Raw genomic sequence first — 20,964 nt, 5'->3', positions numbered from 1 at the left:
TTGCAAGGCACCGTACGGGTGCTAGGGACCACCAACCCTGAGTCCTCTGCAAGAGCAGCAGCACTCCTAACAGCTGCACTATCTCTACAGCCCCTTCACAGGACAACTTTTAGACGTTGGTTCTCTCCTCCTTGTCAGTCCTGGGACTCAAAATGGGATCTTCAGGCCTAGTGACAAGCACCTTTGCCTGTTGAGCCCCCATCTCAAGAGCCCTCGCAGTAATTTTAAATGCGACCCACTTAGCACGGCCTTGTGCTTCATCAATGCTTACATGTGCCAACTTGCTTTTTGATCGCCGTGGTTGATTTGATTTTGCAGGCCTGAAGCTTAGACCCAGGACCTTAGGCATCTTGGCAAGCAGTCTTCTTCACCAGGCTATACCTGTGCTCCCATATGCACTTACAAGTGACCTAGATTTATAAGTTTCCCAGTGTTTTCACGACACAAACTTTTTTGTTTTTGTTGGAGATGGGACCCAGTATGAGCAGGGTTTGAGCAGGTGAGTAGGACAGGAATGACTCAGGTGCCTGCTTTGGTGACGACTCTGTATTGTTGGTTTCATGGACTGTTTCCCTCTATACACTGAAACTCATAAATGTTAAGCAAAGTAGTTACTTCTGAACTACCTCCCCTCCCATGCCCACAGGGAAGCCAAACTAGGCTACTATTTTTATTCCTGTCTTGGGGCTTACAAACAAAGGCCTACTACCTAGTAACCCAAGATTACCAGAGAAAAAAACACTGTAGACCTACCCTGTCCAGAGCTCAAGCCTCTTGTTAGGACTAACCATTCAGATCCAGCATAAAACTTTAACAGTTAGACAGCTTAGTGGGTAAAGGAACCTCTTACCAAGCCTGAGACCTGGGGCTTTCTTAATTTTGCTGTTCCATAATCAGTCTCATTCCACTGTGTGGCCCATCCATATGCCTTTCTCCACAAGGAATTTCCTTCATCTGCTAACCACTTTTGTCATCCGCTGTGTTACCTGATGCAGGCAGTCCAGGGTCATTCTGAACATCATCCTGGCCACAAGGAGTCTCCCCTTTCTTCTCCCTTTGTGATGCCTCCCCCACCCCACCAGCACCTCTTCACGTCTGTCCTTCAAACTGTCATAGTCGCCTCCTAACTAGGTTATGTGCCCCTAGTAATTTATTTTTTAGATCGATGCCAAAAGATTTTTAAAATGTGGATAAGATTAGTTTATCCCGGGCCAAAAAAAAAGGGGGTAGGGGGCGCATCCGTGGGTTTCCACAGTGGCAGGCTAAAGGTCATCCCTTCCCAGCTGGAACCTTGACCTCCGAGTCATTCTGCCAGCCTCATCTTTGCCATTTCCCCTACTCCACTCTCCCTCCTTTCCACCGAGTGCTGCTGTATGCTCTGAGGACTCCCAGGGGAGTCAGAAACAAAGCAAAAGGTTTGTAGTTAGATGGGGCGGTTGGTGGGGGGTGAGGCTTGTTTCTTTTGCCAAGTAAAGGCATAAGAAAACAATCTCAGTCATTTAATGTCCTTATCTCATTTTAAGGAGTGCTTTTTAATCTTAAAGCCAAAGCAATTTAAATGATAGAATGAATGAGTGGGAACCAATTATTTGTGGGCACCAGCATTTCACTAGAGAAGGGTGAAAATGGTAGGATTTGGGAACTCTCGCTTTCTCCACATTGTGTTCTTGTTGCCAACATCTGGTTTGCCTTTGCCCTACTGCTCCCGTGTTCTGCACCTCTTACCTCTACGCCCCACAGCTCTAGTGTTTGGCTCAGGGTCCACTTTCCCTAGGGTTGGAATCTCACTCTTTGTGTCTGCTCTGTCTTCCCCGCCTGCGAGCCAGGGGCTCTTCTCACCCTCTGGTGCTTCTGATATCTGGAGCCTTGGGGCTCTAGTAGTCAGTGGTGCCTATAGACGGTGGGCTTGGGTTTCCTCCCATGGAGAGCACAGAAGCATCTTCAGTAGCACTCTTGGAGAGAAGGTACTCGGTTCTGTGGATTGGATTAGGCATCCTCAAGAAGCACTAAGGATGGGCCTAAAACACCTCTCTTCAGCCCTGCTATCCCCTGAAATTGTATGTTTAGTAATAGAGTCCAGAATGACACCAAGAAACTGAGCTCTGCTGCCAGTAAAATTGGACTATAAATTTGCATTTATTTTTATTATTTTTACATTTCCACATAGTCACTTACAGAGGAATCATAAACTGATTTTTCTTGCCCCAGCCAGATGTGAAAATTAAGGGTTAACTACCAGGAATAAAGAGATGGCACATTCAGGATTGCTCTGTTTCTACTTTTTGCATTTTTATCTTACCTGTAAATACCATTTCTGGGAATAGGCAGCCAGTTGTGTTAATTAATTAATTAATTCTGGTGTGCTATGATCAGAGGTCACAAGGATCATGAAGGAGTCCATTTTCATTCCCTACTATTTAGAGCTGAGCTCCAACTCAGGGCAGCAGGCTTGGTGGCCGTGGAGGAGGCATCTTGCCTGCTGCCTTGGGTTTGGTTTTTTGAAAGTGCTAGAATTATACACAAGTTCCATTATACCAGCTATGGTTTTTGTTTTCTTTAAAAAAAATAATTGGATTCCCATTGGGATCATGCCAGGGTATCACCAGCTTCTAATATTCGTGTGGAAATGTGTTCACAACTGTGATTCAGTTAAGCAACTGCTGTTCACTTAGATTGTATTTTGACTTCTGCATAAGCCTGTGTGTGCCTGGGTTCAGTGGACTGTGTTTGCTTGCCCCCCTTCCCCCCCCTCCCACATTGTAATGAAGCATCTTTCTTTAGTAGCTTTTAAGTTTTCCTCACAAGCGTTGAGTGAGCACTGTTAATACCATCGTTCTGCACAGTTTCCATTTTCTGTGTTCAGGTTCTTTCTGGGAGGAATTGAGGATGTTGAAGGGTGTCTGCTGTTTGCTGGTTGTTCCTCACGGTCTCTGACTGGCCAGGTCCTGTGTCTGTGGGACAGAGGCCACGTGGATGGCAGTTCTATCTAGCCTGTGGATGGAATATCATAGCTCCTTTGTGTGTGCACACAAGCACTTGCCCTTGGTTCCAATGGTTAAAGAATCTAGCACATACGAGTTACCCTAAGAATAGTAATGTATGTAGTTGGGACTAGTAGCTTACACCTGTAACCCAATATCCAAGAGGTCGCTGCAGGAGGATTATGAGTTCAAGGACAGTCTGGTCTTCATACCAATATCCCCTCATTTAAAAAAATGATGTAAGCTGTGCTTTATTCTAGCTACTTTGTACACCTTTGTGTTTGCTCTAGACACAACAAGTCTCTAAGTGACCCCAGAAAGCACGCTCTGTTCTTAGGCATGGCAAGTCACCCTACGCCACGACTCGGGAAGGTGATATATAGTTCAGTGGGTAAAGGCACCTGCTACCAAGCCTAATGGGCCAAGTTTTATCCCCCAAGATTCACATAGTGAAAGGAGAGAATCAACTCAGATAAGATGTCCTCAGACCTCCACACATGTGCCACGGGAACATGTATAGCATATGTGCAGAGAAAATGAATTAAAATACAAAACCAATTTTAAGTGTGCCACTTTATTGGACTCCATGCTAACTTTGGAGCTGAAGTGGGTGATGGGTAGGTGTTGCTCACACTATGTGACAGACAGGAGAGGCAAGTATTTGGAACAAGTCAAACAGCCCCTCCAGGTTAGCTACAGGAAGTCCAGCCCTTGGCTTTGAGTGGTCAGTAGGAGATAAAGTGTGGACTGTTAGAGGCTTGGCCCTCCTATCACTGGATGGCAAACTGTGAAAGGAAGATAAAGAGAGTGGGGATGTTTTGAACAACAGGAGAGCGACTTTATCACATGCTTGGTTTATGATTATATTTTGGAGAACTCTGCTTGAGATGTAGGTCTGTGTTCCACACACACATGTGAAAGCAATTCCATGTCTTTTTGATTGAGAATGTGCAAATCATTTCCTACTTATGTAAATAGGCATCAGCTTGGTCATCCAAATCTGTGTGCCAGGGACATAAAGCTAAGGTATCTGTCTCTTGGAATTGTCCAGCCATTCAGCCATGTCCAAATGTCTGGAACCCTCCTTGGGTCTCTGAGTGGCACTGGGGCCAGGGCATCCCTTTCCTTTTAGCTGTGGGTCTAGTGTTGGCCAAGTGATTATATATGAGAGGGAGTTCAAGGAAGGGACCTGTCTGTCTCTCTAGGGTTATCTTCCCCTTTCATTTTCTTTGTGTACTTTGTAACACTTGGTGGGAATTCGGTTCTTTGTAAAGGAGCTGTCTGTTTAGGGTGGGGCCTGTAAGATGTGAATTGGCATTTAGAAGCCTGGGCATGTTCAACACCTGGTAGGGTAGGAGATCAGCGTAAAGCAAATGAGCCTGTGTACTTCAGTGACACAGGCTTCTTTCAGAGGCCTCAGGAGCGGAGGGCAGCTCTTCACAGCAGTAAAACCAAACCTAATCCTGCAAGCCCCACCCCTAGCAGTACAGTTGCCATGAGCTAATCATCCTTCCAACGGTCAAGGCCAGGGCAGTCAGGACCAGAGCCTCAGACTTCCTTCAGTACTGCATTAAATCCTAGCCTGATGCTGGTCCAGACTAGCCTCTCAGTACTCAGTATACGACTCGATTTCCTGACTCATAATACTCACCAACCACTTGTATATCAGAGTATTTATTTGCCTTCACATGTACAGTGGTGAACTCTTTTCTTAAAGGGAAAATTGGGGAGATGAGGGGAGGAAAGACCACCTGTTCTGTGCACAGAGAGCAGCCCATCAGGTCCCTGGGAGCTTGGGCACGTCACTTCCCCGGCACAGTCATTCTCAGCTGACAGTTGGTAATGTCTGATTACCCACTGTGAAATTTTGACCACAGCTGACCACTTTTCCAATGGGCAATTGAAAGATGTGTGACTCTCCCCATTCCATTGCCTTCTAGAAGGGACCAGGGAAGGAGCAATTCAAACAGCAGTTTTATCTTTCCCAAAATCATTTCGGTTTTCCAAGGAGTATCGCCCTGCAACTGCCCTGAATTCTGGGAATGTGCAGCCCCTTGCCCTGGGCTTGCTTAGCTTGCACTCCTGCAAGGAAGACTGGAGATTCCTGATTCGGCTGCACCTTTCCCCAGCGTATCAAAAAGGCCAGTCTGAGACCTCGGGGCTCATGAAAGAATTGCAGGATATTGCCCAAAACCCTGCAAACTGCTACTGAACTTTACCCCAGCTTTTCCCCAAGCTGTAAATGTAACAGGATACTCAGTTCTATTTCAGAGAAGTACCCAGAACAGCCAGATCACTGCAGTCCAGTTGCAGACCAGGCACGTAGCTGGGTGTCAGCAGCTGGGTGTCAGTGGCACCAGGTTCAGGCACGGCAGTTGGAAGAGAAGGGCTGTGCCAGGGAATACAAGGAAGAAGCAGCCATGCGCTGTCCTTGTGGGTGTGTGTTCTTTCTTGGTTTAGCAAATGTGGAGCTGAGAGGCTTTGTTTCGGCAGTCCACAAAGCCAGGGTTGGTTTTATTTCCTCCCTGCCGTGCAGCGCCCTGAGAATCAACAGCTGTTTGCTCTTTGCTGTCAGTGGAATTACATTTGTGATAAGCCAACTTCCATATTTTTAATTGTCTGGCTTGTGGGATGAGACTGGATCTTTTTTTAACCAAAGATCATTACACCAGGCTGCTCTCAGAGCTTTGCCAATATAATAAGAGAGGCTGGTAGGCAACTAGAGGTAGACAGACTCAGAGCCAGAGGGAGAGGGGCAGGGGTAACCAGAATGTTGGGTGAAGTGTAATATCATTAGCTCAGACTGGGGGAGTGGGTATTACTGTTCCCATATATTTTAACACTCCCACCTCACTCTCAGATAGGAGAACTGAGGCTCAGAACTATGTAATCCATCAGTCAAAAGAACCATAGTCTGATCAGATTTTTAAAAATTATCTTCTTAATATTTGTGTGTCTAGTTGGTTACCTACTCTATTTGAATATTCGCAGATGAAGCAAGCTTATGATTGACCTTATGGGCTTCATTCCATCCAATGGCTGTTGTCTTTCAAATCCCTGGTTTAAGGTTGGCAAGATGGCTCAGCAAATACAGGTGCTTGCCTCCAAGCATGAAAACCTGAGTTTGATTCCAGAAGCTCACGACTGACAGAGAGCCAGCTGCCTTCTGGCCTCCCTACACAGTAAAATATACATGTGTTTGCTTCTTCTAAAATCCCAAACAGAGCTAGCCAGTCCACTGGTCAGCTTCCTGCTTTCAGGTTCCTGTCCTGCTAGCCTTCAGTGATGAGCTGTTACCCAGAACCATAGGATGAAGTACCCTCCACCCAGCAAACAAAGCCCTGGTTTGAAGAATCACCAGTCCCGGCACAGTGCCTTCCTCCACTCGTCCTGTTTGTCTGGGCGGGCCTGTGGGATGAATGCATGGGCCTTCCAGTCCTGCAGCGAGCGTCTGCAGGCAACTCTGGGTTTCGGGAAATTCTCTTACTTCTCAGTCTCTCTAGCTTCAGGCTCTTGTGTTTCTATGCCGTGGTTTCCCAGGCCTTCAACCGAAGGGTTTTCAGTGGTCTTTCTGGTGACTGGATAAGTACAAGAATCTTGGAGCCACAGAATCCCGGATGGAGACGTGGCACCATCCCACGAGAACAGTGGACCGTCCAGCAGATAATAGTCATTACTATATAGGATTTGCAGGGGGATTAAATACATATAAACTGCTTACTGCATTTCTGACATAGAGCTTTTGCCTCAGGATATGCCCCCAGCTGTTTTCTGGAAGTGTCATGTGTGAATACAAGCAGGTTTCTGGTATACTCTCCTAAGTTGAATCCTGTTTTCTGTGACTCATGGTCTTGTCTCTCCCAGTTTTAAATTCTACAGCAGGTATTCTGCAGAGGCCCCTCCCTAGACTTTCCTGTACCTGTTGTTTCCTGATAAGCCAGAACTGCTCTGGAGGTAGGGAAGGGTGGGAGTCAAGGTTAGTCTCCACCCTAAACCAGGTGACCATGCGCTACAGGTGTGCAAGGATGTTTGTCCCTCTCTTGCTCTCCTGTCCACACAGGCGTTCCTTGTACAGGTGCAGACCACCTTGACTTCTTACCCCTGTTTTCCCTAGGCTGTTTGGTAGAGGAGGATACAGGCTGCTTCTAAGCTAGGCAAGAAAGTAATGGACTACAGGACCTAGTAGCCAAGCAGAAAAACAATGTTTAGGGAAAGTCTGGCCTGCCTGGGGAAAGGGCCAGGGACTCTCTTCTCACAGCCTGGTGCCAAGGGCCAACCGTGTTCCCCTCCCAGGGGAGGAGGGTGCTGGGTGACAAATGGCTGCCAGGTGGCAGCTGCATCTCAGCCTTGTGGATTTGGCAGTTGTTAGATACTGTCTGTAAGCTATGCTCGCTGGAGAAGAGCTGCAAGGATCGGACTCCGCTTCTTCAGTGCAGTGCGCTTCCAAGAGAGCCTGTGATGAGGGAAAATGCTGCCTCCCTCCTTCCCTTGGAGAAGGAAAGAGGTGTGGGAGGAAGAGTGACAACTGCGATGTGGTTCAGTCCGGCCAGCACCACAAGACTGTCTTTCCAGCAGTTCACATTTTGTTATGGTGCTGGGGATAGAACCCAGGGCCTAAGGGATGCTGAACAGGCATTGAGCTATGGAAGGAGTGTTCTCTCCTCGCTCTTCCTTCCACCCTCCCTCCTCCTCTAGGTCCTACAAAAAGGCATGCCTCAGTGGATCCTAAGCTAGTGTTAAAGCCATAGGAGGCAGTAGTCGGGCTCCCAGACTCTTCTCTCTTCCCCTCTGCCCTTTGCCGCACATTCCTTATTGCCCAGGAGTGGCAGAGAAAAAAGCACAGGGAGGTTGTCCAGGTCCACAGAAATCCTGGCCAAAGGGCTCCAGTCTCAAAGTGAATTTTCAAAGAGTAGCTTAGGCTTGAAGAACAGCATTTGCTAGAGAAGTGGCCTGTAGGGTCCAGGACTGCATGGTCACCCATGCGTTGCAGTCTAGGCCTACCCTGTCTGAAGCTTATATCCAAAATGTTTCTCCGAAGGGACCTAGAAACCAGGACTAGTGTAGATGACTTCCTTTTTGGCTTCTCATATTTAGTTGTAGTAAACACAAAGTTAGAAGTAGATTCTGCCTCTCTGCTTCAGTGCCTCCGTGTTTGTTCAGAGCTTTGATAAGCCAGTGGCTCTCACAAAGGTTGTTGGTGTAAATCCTGGGGTGTTTTGACCTTGTTATTGACCTTCATGAGCTGGTTCTCAGGGTTGACTAAATACACTCGACCAAGGATGGCTGCCAGGCCTCCCCACAGAGATGGAGGTTTAAAGTAGAGGCCGTGAGTTTTCATTCCTGGTGAAAGGCTAGGCTGTAGGTAACTGCCAGCTCAAAACTTTCAACTTGCACGATTTTAGATAGCTCATGGTGAAGTTAACACACGTTCAGTAGAATGCAGATTTGGGATTTGGGGTTTGGATCTTCTCTCTGATTAGCCCTGGTCCAATCCTTTCTCTCGATGCTGGTCAGATAGCTACAGTTTCCATTCACCCCTACAGTTCGGACTGGAGACAACTGATGTTCTACAGTGAGCTATGTATGTTACTGAGCTTGGGCGTTCAGTCGATCTACACCATGAAAGGCATTTTGAGCCATCTCTGGGTTTGTTGGAGTGGAGCTCCACATTAGATTGAGGAAGGAGCACCCGTGCCTTTTGAGGTAACAGTGTTCACATGTCAGCTGCAGTAACACTTCTTGTTGTCCTGATAAAAGCATTAGTAAGAGTTCCTTTAAATTATATTTGTCTGTTTGACCTGTGCTATCTAACTACTAGCCTCCATCTCCTTTTTTTTTAAAGAGATGTTTATTTTATGAGTATGTGTGAATGTATTGTATATGCAGATGCCCTTAGAGGCCTTAAAAGGCTACTGGATCCCTTGAACTAGAGTCACAAGTTGTTGTGAGCCCCGCTACCTTGGAACTAGAGTCACAGGTAGTTGTGAGCCCCGCTACCTGGGCACTGGGAACTGAACCAGGATCCTCTGCAAAGAGCAGTGAGTGCTGTCACCATTGAGCTATCTCTCCAGAACCTGCCCCCTCATTCTGATACACCCACCTGGTTGGTTTGTTAATTTGTCACAATTATCTGCCCTACAACCCAGGAATGTGGACTCCTCTTACCTAAGCCTATACACAGTTTCTGTGGAAGCAGACATAACCTGGAAGACTTGTGTTCTCCTGTTTATGGATGAGTTGGAATCAGCCATTCCATAGGACCGGACCATTAAATAATTGAGGTTGAGCAGTGAGACTTCCTTTTAGCCTCCCTAAACATGAAGGCCTGAGTCCCTTTGCACAGCAAGTGAATGTCTCTCCTCCTTTGAAGGCCAGACCTGCCTCATTCCTTTGAGCAAGGCCAGAGATGAGGAAGGGGAGCACTCCCTTTCCTTTCTTGCCCAGATACAGATGAAAAATGAAAGACCAGGCCTTGGGTGATTGAAAAAGCAGAAGTGATTCATGCTAACATTGAGGGAAAGCACAACTGCACCTGTGCTCCCAAGCCCTGCACCGGGAGTCACAGTTTGTCCAAGAGAAACTTAACAGAGTTCAGAAACATTGCATCAGCTTGTTCCCCCGTATACCAGTCACCTGTATTTCATGGGCAAATGATGTCTCTCCGCTAAGTAGTTGCTTCGTCTGCATAGCAAGGTTAATCCCCAGAGATAACACTGGATGGTGATGCTGCTTTTTAAAAAATTATTATTAAATATGATGGCAGAGTTAGATGTGTCTTACTGTTTGGAATGAAAAGGCCTGGATCCATGAGGATTAGGAGGTGCCATGCACGCTTAGGGGCAAGAAACTGAGTAGAGCGGTAGCCATGGGTACTGGTGGGTGACAAGGCCAGAGAGCTAACTTGGCCCAAAGCCTGGAGAGCTTCCGAGTGATGAGTTGAGGAGTGCTCATTTCCCGTGGTGTATTGAAAGAAGAGGAAGATCATGTATCTTTCTTCCATCCCCAGATGCCCATCTCCCTCACTGCTGTACGCCACGCTTGTGTCTTAAACCTGGTCTGTGCAAAGCAGGCAGGAGTACACGCCCAGTCTCTTAGCAGCCTATTTTTATTCAAAAGGAAGCAATACAGAGTTCTCTGTAGCCCCCACAGTGCTCAGTTAAGCAGGGGTTGATGCGGCCGCATGAAGCTTGAGCCTCCTTCATTTTTACCAAAGTCTGTGCCATTGGGGTGGGGCCTGGTGACTGTCATGCGTTGCCACCCTATCCAAGGCATAACCTAGCCCCTAAGCCAAGAAACACATCAACTTCCTGGAACTCAGAGCCACCATCTCTGCTCCTTCAGAGCACATACAAGGCTTTCCCGGTTAGCAGACACAGGTCTGCCTTGGGCTTGGGGGTGGGCAGACTCAAGTTGGTGGAACGTCTAGTCGGACTAGGTTCTGCCCAGCCCACCCTTTAGATGTTTTTGTGGCTTGTCAAGTGCTTCAGTCATTCTCATACCTGAACTTCTACTCTTTCTACTTTGCATGTTGTTCTGTATTGGCCTGGTCTGGTCAGGTCAGTTCTCTCTTCACACATCCTGATGAACCATCCCTTGTATTTGTGGCCATTATAGGGGCTGACGCTGTAACCGTTTTCAGTCAAGTAGTATAAAAGGCCAAGGCATCTCGACTTACACCATATGTCATGGCAGCCTGAGGACAGATTTTTTAGATTTCATCTTCAGGAGCTGGGATGCCACCGTTTACTTTAAACTATCTTCCTTTTACCTTTCACATCTCTTGCTATCTCCCTAGACCTGGAGACAGACTCCTTAATCTTCTTCTGACTTTACATAGCATTGTCCCTTATCTGGGGGGTTGGAGGTGGGGCCGGCCTCCCCCTGCCCTTTCTCCTCCCAGAAAGACCTCTGCCTTCTGTTAGATATCTTGCCTCTGACTTTGCACAAGACTTCTGGGAAGGAAATCCAGATATTCAGCTTCCCAGACCCACCCCCAAATGCTGCAGGAAGTCTTGTCACCTTTTCTAGGACAGAACTAGAAAAGGCATCCCCACCAATCCCCCCATTTTTCTGGGCTGGTGGTGATGGAGGTTAGGGGAATCTGAAGTTCCTTTTGAAAAACTGCCTTGTATTTCTCCATTCTTTAAGTTTTATGACGCCCTTAGACCCAGTGGAGCTCAAAACAGGGAGGTGGCTCTTGTAATCCAGCTCATCCAATTCATTTACATCCTAGGTCAGAGGGTGCCGCTTTCTGAATCAAGTCTCAGCCTGACCCTTTGCTTGGAGTGTGTCCTTCCCCTTGGTTCTTTGTGCGTGTGAGGAAGCTACTTGGGCTTGCTTTCTTTCTTCACTGTCGAGTGGAGAGAGAAGGATGTGGGTCTAAATTTTAATGGGATCTTTAGATTCTGGAGATTTTTAATTCCTGACACTTGTCTCCAACTCTGAAGCGTACTTTAGTCGGAGACCTTGACAGTTTACCAAAAGATAAGAGGACCTCTCCTTTCTAGACTCTAAATTTATACTCTTGATATACTATTTTTTTCTTCAGTGGTAAGCATTGGACCCAGGGCCTCAGCATTATAGACAAATACCCCACCGTGGAAATTATACCCACAACCTCCAATTACTAGGAAATTAAGGAAAGCTTGAGCCCTTTTTTCCACAGTGGTTTAAGTGGAAGGGATGGACCGAAGACCTCAAGAATACTAGGCCAATGCTTTGTCACTGAGCTATGTACCCTAGCCCATTTGTTAATGTTTAATTGCTCTCTAGGCATTAATACATTTAGATAGGTAGGGCCGATCTGCAAGGGCATTTTGTTTGGACATTTCTGGAACCTGGATAGGAATTCTAAGTTGATATTGTTTATGTATTTGAGACTATATAGCCTAACTGGGCTGGCCTTGGACTCAGAGATCCGCCCACCTCTGTGTATGCTACCATGTCAGGCCTTTGGTTCCTATTTTAAAGGATGCTGGGCAGATAGTTACCACTGAGCTATGTGTATCCCAAATTCTTTCTCTTAAGCGTGGGTCACATAACAGTAAAACAAAGATTCTTACCCAGCTGCCCCTGGGTAGGCATCTCTCATTACTTATTTTAATAGCGAGCAAAAGTGTTGAGTATATGAATATGTCTGTGGAGGAATTTGTGCTTTTCTTCGCCTGGAGAATGCTGTGTTGTAGTCCAGACACGAGGGTCTCCATGGCTTATTCAGAGCCTTTCCTGTAAGTTGCTACTTGTTTTCCCAATACTCTAAAATTCAAAGGACTTTTCAAAGAGAATAGCATAAAGAAAGATGGAGAATGGAGTTTTGAAGTATAAAAACAGGAAAACTGCTGGAGGAATCTTGGTGTCAAAATCCACCCAGGAAGTGCGGTGGCATGTTCTCATTCACACAGATCAGTCCTGCCCAAGGTGCTTGGGGGCTGTTTGCAGCTGTCTCCAAGTGAGATGCTGGACAATAGCTATGTGGTTCACTTACACAGCTTTTTTGCAGATGCTCTGAGAAGGGAAAGAATGAGAAAACTCCAGACAACTGCATCTTGGCCTCCTTGTTTCTGTGGGCTTTTCTCCTCTTTCTGTGGTGCTGAACACAGGACCTGGAGCTCCTGTGCATGCTAGGCAGATGCTGGCTCACTGAGCTCTATGCCAGCCCCTATTCTGCTTAAGTTCTCACCCTGTATTGCAATCTTTGTTTCTGCAAAGTTGAGAGCAAGAGTTGTGGCTCCAGAGTGTGCTGTGTGCCACCTTTCTCTGTGCTGAACACCAGGCCCAACACTCAGATTAGCGCTTTCAGAGCCCGTGGAACCCCAGAGCAGACGTTCTCAGACTCCTGAGGGACACATGTGAAGATGTTTCCTGTGTCTTCTACAGAAAGAGCAGGGCATGCATTTAGTCTCAGTCGTAAGATGTTAAGCAATGTCCCCGCATTTGTAGTAATCTCTACCTTAAGGCAGCATTAGTTGTACATTTCTTAGTTTCTGCTAGCACCAAGTGCTGTTTCTCTTTTCTTCCGTTTATGCTGCAGAATCGTCTGAATCTGTTCAGCCTTTTTTGTCTCTATTTCATGTTTATGGTGGTGGGGATGAAACCTGGGGCCTCACATGCTAGGCAGGTGCTTTGCCGCTGAGTGGTACGTGCATTCCAGTACTATTACCAGGCCACTAGGATGCTCAAAGCTCCACCTAGAACTAGCATTCTGAGCATTCTCGTGTCATTAATGAGCCCTCAGCATTGCTGGAATGTAGGATGTACTTTAGTAGAGAGGTAATGGGGGTCCTGGCTGTTGAAGGCACACTCAGTTTCAGAAACACTAGTACTTTCTGGTGGGGTCAGCTAATAGTTTGCTTTCCGCTGTAGGTATGGAGTGGGAATTTTCCTCATCATAGGGGCACTAGACAGAAGCAGAAGTTTTCCTTCTTTTAACGTTATCTTCTTTTATTTTTTCAGGTTGTTCCAACTCTGCTCCAGAAGTGGTGGCTTTGAAGTGTGACCCTGCCCACATTTGGGCCCAGTCCTTGTCAGCTTCTCAGTAGAACGAAGAAAACAGGTCAGTTACCCCTTATAAGCATCCTTCAGTCTCAGTAATGGTGACTGAGTCTTCCATACACTCCCTCTCCTGTCCTCAACTTGAATTGTCCTGCTGCTTTTTCAGGCCCTCTGTCCTGTCCCATCCCATCCTCCTCCCCACACCTCATCCATTCTTTCTTCCCAAGGTGTAGGACAAAATCGGGTTAAAATTATAACTGCAACTTGCTGGTTCTTGATCAGTTGAGTCGCTGGTGGGACGAAGAGTCTCAGAATAGGATGCCCAGGGTTTACCTCACAGGAAGCAAAACCTCAGACACTCTTCCTCCTCCTCCTCCTCTTCCTCCTCCTTCCTCTTTTCTTCTTTCCTCCCAACTCCCAGTTCCAAACTGCAAGTTCAAAACTAACACAGTAAAACTGTCAGTCAGTCATAGTGTAACTTGGGAGCTTCATTTGGGGTCCTTTTCTAATTCATGTTTAAAGGTGTGTGTGTGTGTGTGTGTGTGTGTGTGTGTGTGAGAGAGAGAGAGAGAGAGAGAGAGAGAGAGAGAGAGAGAGAGAGAGAGAGAATGAATATATGTGTGTGTGTCAGTCAGTGAATAACCTATGACTATCAGGTCGTCGAACTTGGCACCGGTCGCCATCACCCACAGAGCTGTCTCTTAAAAGTGAGTTTAGTTGCACTACATAGGACAGTACCAGGAAGAAGAAACTGTGGGAGAGAGAATGAAAATTGTCTACGTTTGTAACTATTGGGTTAATCAAACACACACACTGCACACGGACCTTAAACTATTAAAATTATATTAGGTCAGTAGGTAGGACGCCTAATGGCTTAACCCCACAAGGTAGGGGGATTTCAGCCCTCTGATATAAGCACAGGATTCTCTCTGGGACTTGGAACGTGTGTTAAAGAATGAGTATTATTAGTATCCTCTTTACATCATGGATGGGAAATGACACTGTACCTGTGGGGTCCGCCTGGGAGGGAGAATCAAAGGGGAAAGCTGTCTTTCGGAGCGTGAGTACTGGCAGGTTACATGTTTTCATTTGGATGCTTGTGGTTCGGTGTTGCTGGATGGTACCACAGGATCAACTAGAACTAGGCAGCTCGTTTCCGGTTAATTATCCTGTACCTCAGGATTAATGTAAAGATGGACATTGTTTTAATGTTTTTCTAAAGCTGAACAGTTAAGAGAATTGAGTTCGCATTAGGCTTTTCCTTCTGCCCCGTTCCACAATCCCAAAGGAAAATCCCTGAGCCAGGCTCAGCCTCGAGCACACTGGCGGGAAATTGTGCCCTGCTCTGAGGACAGCATGCGGGTGCTTCTGAAACATCCCCTCAGGATGTGTGCAGGCTCCTCTCCTTTTGTTAACTGCGTTCTCTTCAGGAGTCATATAGTTCCCTTTCAAAACCATGCTGCAGTTTACCTAACCTTTCAAATATGGAAAGGAGGTAAGCAAGCAGGTTCCAAGGGCCACACTGTATGCTTTATCCCCCAGGAGGAAATGCATGTAGCCGAGGTCTTCCTGTCCAGACAGTGGGTCACATGGTTGCTCAGCTTTTCTCCTCTCCAGGTAGGGAAGGTTCTAGGTAGCTAGCTCGCACACGTATAGCTAGCTGTGCACCTTACTGGAGTGACAGCCTGTGATTTAATGACTTAGACAGTTTGAACCCATCTTGGATCCCATGCCCATAGTTTGTAGTTTGTCTCTATGGAGTGAATATGTTTTGTCACTTCCTCCTGAGCTGAACATGGTGGAACACAACCCTAATGTGGCAGGGCATCGTGGTGCACACATTTAATCCTAGAACAGGAGCTCTCTTCCTCACCTAACTTAACCTGCTGCTTACAGTTACTGCCTGCTGTCCACTCCAACCTCAAGGATCCCTCAGGTGGCAGCAGGAGACATCTTCACAAAGAGCAGTGGAGTCAGAAAGACTCACCCCAGGCTATATTCCTAGATACCAGCTGTCAACAGAAATATAAAAGTGATACAGAGTCTACACAACCGCTTTGAAGAGGCTAATAAATATTCCAGCATGAGGGTATCTGAAGGAGGCCAGCCTGGGTACAACAGAAGAATGTCTCTCAGAACAACAAATAAACAAGACAACAGATAAATATATTTACTGTTAAAATACTCACTGCATAAGCCAGGCGTGGTGGTGTGCGCCTTTAATCCCAGGACTTGAGATGGGGTCACTGGGAATCTCTTCAGTTAGAGGCCAGCCTGGTCTAGACTAGATAGAGAGACCCTGTCTACAAAGGAACAGAAAGAGAGCTGTATAGATTGACCCAGTCTCAAGAAAAGACAAAGAAAGAAAAGGGTAGTGGTAAGACCAAAGATCAGCATCTAAACTTGGTATAAATTGGTAGAAAGATTTTTCTCTTTACCAACATAATAGAATTATAGTGACCATTTCTAGTTAACTATCTTAAGCTTTTCTGTACATTAAAAATACAGAGGAGAATGTTTAAAAGAGGTGGATTCATTTAGGAATAAAATGGGTGTTATGCATGCTGGTTGATTACAAGAATAAAATGGGTATTTTGCATGCTGGTTGATTACAGAAGGAAAGATAGCACACTTGTTACCATCCTAGTCAAAAAGAAGTGTGTATGCTCTTCTAGGTATACACTCCGGCTTCATGGTTTTCCTCTAAGTGAAGGAAGCATGCAGACACTTTTTAGTAATCTTAAACGGTCTGCTGGCATGAGCAGCGTTCACAGATAGGCAGCATTCAGGCTCGAGTTTCCTTTCTTTCCTTGGGGAGGCAGAGTAGGTCTACTCTCCCCTCCTGATGCCCCCCCCCCACTGGATCGCACTAACCTTCTAAAAGCCCCACTTCCAAGGATCACTCATTAGCCTATGAACTTGAGAATTAAGTTTCTAATGCCAACTTCTGAGGGAACGCATCAGATCATAACAGCATGAAACACATTTTTTTCTTTTGAGGGGAGGTTCAAGGGATTGAATATAAAGTCCTGTATGTGCCAAACAATTTCTCTATTCCTGAGTGACTCCCATAAAATTAATATTTTGGTTTAGGAAGAAAGTCAGTTTTGGTGTGGCTTAGGTTATTAATTTCCTTTTGGTCATTTGTTATCTATCTATCAGCTCGTATCTTCTAGATGTGACCTAATGTCTAGACTCTGAGCTCCTAAGAAATGAGGAGTGCAGTGGTTCAAATGAGGATCTGTGAAGAAATGGGGTACAGTATAAAGAATTTGGTGTGAAAGAGTAAATAACTGAAAATTCCTTGACTGTTGAGAGTATGTGAGGTGGTAGGGGACGTTAGGTTGAAAGCCCGCATCAAACGGTTTTACAAGAAAAGGATGACTTACTTTGTTCTTTTATTTCGTGAGTATAATGATCTGAGATCACAGCAAATAAATGGTCCCACGGTTTTCTTGCTAAGCAAAAAGATGAATCGGTTTCTTTTCCTTTTCTGAGATATGAGTTTCTATACATGGCCCAGCATAGCATTGAACTCAGATTCTCACACCCTGTGTCTGTGTCTGGGGTCAGAGGGTCAGAGACGTGCGCCATTTACTCCCAGCCAGTAGATCTGAGTCATTTTCCTTGATGAATTAACTAATCCAGTGTCCCCTGTTCATCTTCCAGTGTAAAGGAGTGGTACCGAGGGAAGCACAGGGCTCAGTAGAGCCATTTCCTACCCCATGTGGATGACAGCCGCAGCAAGGGACTATCACTTGGGGCAGAAAATGGAGGTAATTAGCAATGGGGACAGTTCTTTTATGATGGTGGCTTTTTTTTTTTTTTTTTTTTTTTTTTGGGAAACGGGCTATTTAATGCTGGTTTTCAATTTGGTGATGGTGACAGCAGCCTCAGTGTCTACAGAATTGGCATACACAACCTCTTAAAACTGCATGCAGTGAGAGGAAACCTGAAGTTTCCTATCAGCTTGTTCTCGAGTCTAGAACATTAATTAGAAGAAAGCAAGCACAGGGAATGTGGAAAATGCTGGCCAAACAGCAGCTGTTTGCTCTTGGAAAGGCTCAGGCCCCAAAGATTGGGGACAGCTTGGGTTAGGGAGATGGCACACTGGAGAACCTACACGCCGTGTAAGTGTGAGGATCAAAGTCTGCACGCCCAACACCCACATTAAAATACTAGGTGTGCAAGGTATGGAACACACACCCCACCCCACCCCGTAACCCATTGCTCAGGAGGCAGGGACATGATCCCTGGGCAGTGGGATTGGTAGACCAGCCAATCTGCAAGTTCTGGGTTCTGTGTGAAACATTTCTTTGTGCATGAGGTAGACAGCTATCAAGTAAACTAAACATATGCACACAGTTACCCACCAACATGCAAACACAAAGCATGCCACACAATACGTATTGGATAAAAAAGAAAGGGAAGAGGGATCTACCTCAGATGGCTTGAATTGTACTGGTGGTGTGCACTTAGAACAGAAATGGGTTACATCAATAGAAAAAAGCTTAAACTGCTTTGAAACTGGGTGTGGTGGCTCACACCTCCAATCTCAGCGCTTGGGATCCTGAAGCAGGAGGACTGGGGAGTTCTGTATCCATGGCTATATAGTGAGCTTGGTCAGCCAGGGCTACATAGCAAGCTCTTGTCTCAATAAACAAACTAATAATAATGACAATGATAACAACAACAACAATAATAATAATGGTAGTAATAATAATAATTTTGAGCTCTTCTGGGTATGGGTTGAACTAAGAAAAGGGTGTTGGACATTTCTGTCTCCCTTACCATGGTAGCCATGATTAATTAGCACCTCATGACTGTGATAAGCCTAAACTTGCTGACAAGAACATCTGTGATTTCTGTTTTTCAGTTCTATAGTGGAGACTTCTTAGAAGCATAAAACCCCGTCCCGATGACGTCAAATCCGCCCACTGGTTTAGAAGGCTCAGACCTGTCTTCCGTCAACACCATGATGTCAGCAGTAATGAGTATATCGAGTGTCACTGAGAATGGTGGGAGCCCCCAGGGCATCAAGTCCCCCATGAAGCCTCCAGGACCAAATCGCATTGGCAGAAGGAACCAGGTAAGGGTCTGTGGCTTGGGTGGTAGCAGCTAGTGGATTTTGTCTTGGAAGAATGTAGAGTAGACGTTCCCATGCTGCCTAAGAAGAAACCCTGGACACATTCTGAATTAAAGATATACCCAAACCCTGTCATCAACAGATATTTTCATGATTTATATCCGTGCATGGAGGAAATCTTTTAGGCCGTGGTATCTTTCAGGGAATGCACCCTTATTCTTTGCCCTGTGATTTGACTTAAGCGGAAGCTTATCTATAACAGAATGAGCGTGGCTGCCTCTGCTATGATTTCCTCTTAACATAGCTGATTTGTTTGTTGTTTGTTTTCTTTCTGAGCAAGCTCCTTGGGGGTGCGGGGGGATCTTCAAGTAAGTCCCGTCTGTTCAGGGTTCAGCTTTCTCTTTTGGCTTCAGAGAATCCCCATTAAGATCTGTCAACTGGAAAAGGCTTGTGTTCAGTTGGTTCACAGCGGTGCAAAGCCCCGAGTTCACGCCGTTTAATCCTCTTGAATTTCAATGGTCACAGGATCAGGACAGATTGGAGAGAGTAACTGCATCAACAGAAATTGGGAGGAATGAGTGTTGTTAGAAATGCCCCTGCCTTCTCTACTGGGAACAAGGCATTGTCAGTTAATGAACAAATGAGGCAGTTTTTAACAAGGTAGATAAGGGGACAAAGGGCAAATAATTCTCAGTTCCTCTCTGAAATCATATAGTGTAAAATGACTTCCCTGTTAGCTTCTTGTTAGTACAATGTAATCACACTGCCTTGCTTGGAGACAAGGCATCCTCCTCAGAGTGTCATCATGGACATCAAGGAGCCATCATGGACAGGAGGACAAACCAGTGGGGCTTTTGTGAACTAATGATTGTTCTTATGCAGACTTCTCTCTGAGAACATCTATGATGGACTTTGACAGATGCTCAGGTTTTTTAGCTCAGTGTGCCCTCTAGGAGGGGACAGCTGCTCCATGTTCCCCTCAGCGTGTAAGTGTGCATGTCTCTATTCTTCAACTGAAGCCTGAGGACTCAGCAGAGCTCAGGAGGGTTTTATAGGCTTGGCTCATTGATAACTCTCTCTCTCTCTCTTTCCCCTGCCTTCGTGTGCCTCTCTTCCTGTGGGTGCCTGAGAAAATACTCAGCCTGAGCACAGAAGGAACACTAGCCCTGGGAAGAAAAGGTTTATTTCCACTTTCATATGCCTGTCCGTCCATCTCTCCATCTGTCTCTCTGTCTCTCATTTAACATTAGACCTCAATTCTATTAGCTACCGTGCCAGGTGTCAAGCATTCAAGGATGACTAAGAAATGTGAGGTTATTCACTGTCTTCCTCATCCTCTGCTTTACCGAGAATGAATGGAACATGGGCAAGAACTTTTCCTTAAATAGCACAGCATGGCAAGCCCCAAGTCCAGGCTCTGTTTCCTTCCCAGAACAGAGACAGTTAGGGTCACTGAAGACAGCCACCATTCCATCCACCTCTGGATAGGGACTGAGGAAGTCAGTGAGTGAGCCACTTACCATCCACCCCTTTCTCCCTCAGGGATCTGACTTTCTGTTTAGAAGGGAGACCTAAGCCAGAAGTATCCTGCTAAATACAGCACTAAATTTAAGAAAACAAAACTCAGTGCCTAGACAGCTCAGGGTGTGAGGAAGTGGCCTCCTTACCTGACAACTGGACAGGGACAGTAAAAGGAGGGCGCCTTGGGAAAGGTCACATCCATGTGACCGACCAGAGCATTCCAGGGGAGATTAGCTGCAGCCGGATGCTGACAAGGGTGCCAGATTGTTTCATTATGGACCGGTTAGTTATCACATTAGCTGCTAATTTTATCTCTCAGCTCAGGAAGTTTGTTTCTCTCACCAGTGTAGCTATAATAACTGGGCTCGGAAGCCATTTGTGGGTTTTCCCATCTTCACGATGCGCCTTTGCCATTCTGGTCACCTTTAAAGTTAGTAAATCTGCTTCCACAGACCAGCACAGGTTTGTGAACTGACACTATGGCCTTCACGACAGCATTACCACCTTCAAGCTTGGCAGAGGTTAATGATCAACCCTAGAGTCAATATCAGTCAGCCCTGTGTACCTCCACACAATGTGCCTGGTGTCTACTTCAAGGTGACCACAAGATGATTTTATTAAAATATGTCTCCTCAAGTGACTGGCCACTTAGATGTCTAGAGGTTATTTTGAGACAAGGTCTCACTGTTTTACCAGACTAGCATGAAATTGTAGGCTCAAGCAATCCCTTGCCTCAGTCTTCTCAGCGACTAAAGCCAGTATCTGGCTGGATGACTTGATAAAAATACCTCCGAGCTTGACTTTTCCCTGGAGTCTTGACATGGCTATGAGGCATCCTCTTATTGTGCCTCTTGAGAGAACTAGACATGTCTGGATAACTGCCAG

At 46.0% G+C, this 20,964-nt stretch overlaps 1 protein-coding gene and 1 long non-coding RNA gene across 8 annotated transcripts in view; one reads left to right on the top strand and one right to left on the bottom strand.

Moving 5' to 3' along the window:
- Rreb1 (ras responsive element binding protein 1) overlaps positions 1-20,964 on the top strand; it is a 178,366-nt gene that overhangs the window by 101,094 nt on the left and 56,308 nt on the right. For all 7 annotated transcript variants that reach the window (XM_087590542.1, XM_087590544.1, XM_087590543.1 and 4 more), the window contains exons 2-4: positions 13,434-13,533; positions 17,142-17,248; positions 18,349-18,561. In XM_087590542.1, coding sequence (XP_087446668.1) covers positions 18,391-18,561 — 171 coding nt within the window. In that variant the 5' untranslated portion in view covers positions 13,434-13,533; positions 17,142-17,248; positions 18,349-18,390. The remainder of the gene's footprint in view (positions 1-13,433; positions 13,534-17,141; positions 17,249-18,348; positions 18,562-20,964) is intronic.
- Positions 17,284-20,560, bottom strand: LOC148000085 (uncharacterized). The gene is made up of 2 exons (XR_015641562.1): positions 20,226-20,560; positions 17,284-19,108 (listed from the first exon to the last, which is right to left on the bottom strand). It is a non-coding gene; the product is annotated as an uncharacterized LOC148000085 (long non-coding RNA).

Source organism: Rattus norvegicus, chromosome 17 (assembly GCF_021556685.1).
Source record: "Rattus norvegicus strain SHRSP/BbbUtx chromosome 17, alternate assembly SHRSP_T2T, whole genome shotgun sequence".
Lineage (NCBI taxonomy): Eukaryota > Metazoa > Chordata > Mammalia > Rodentia > Muridae > Rattus > Rattus norvegicus.
This window is presented reverse-complemented; position numbering and strand designations above follow the sequence as displayed.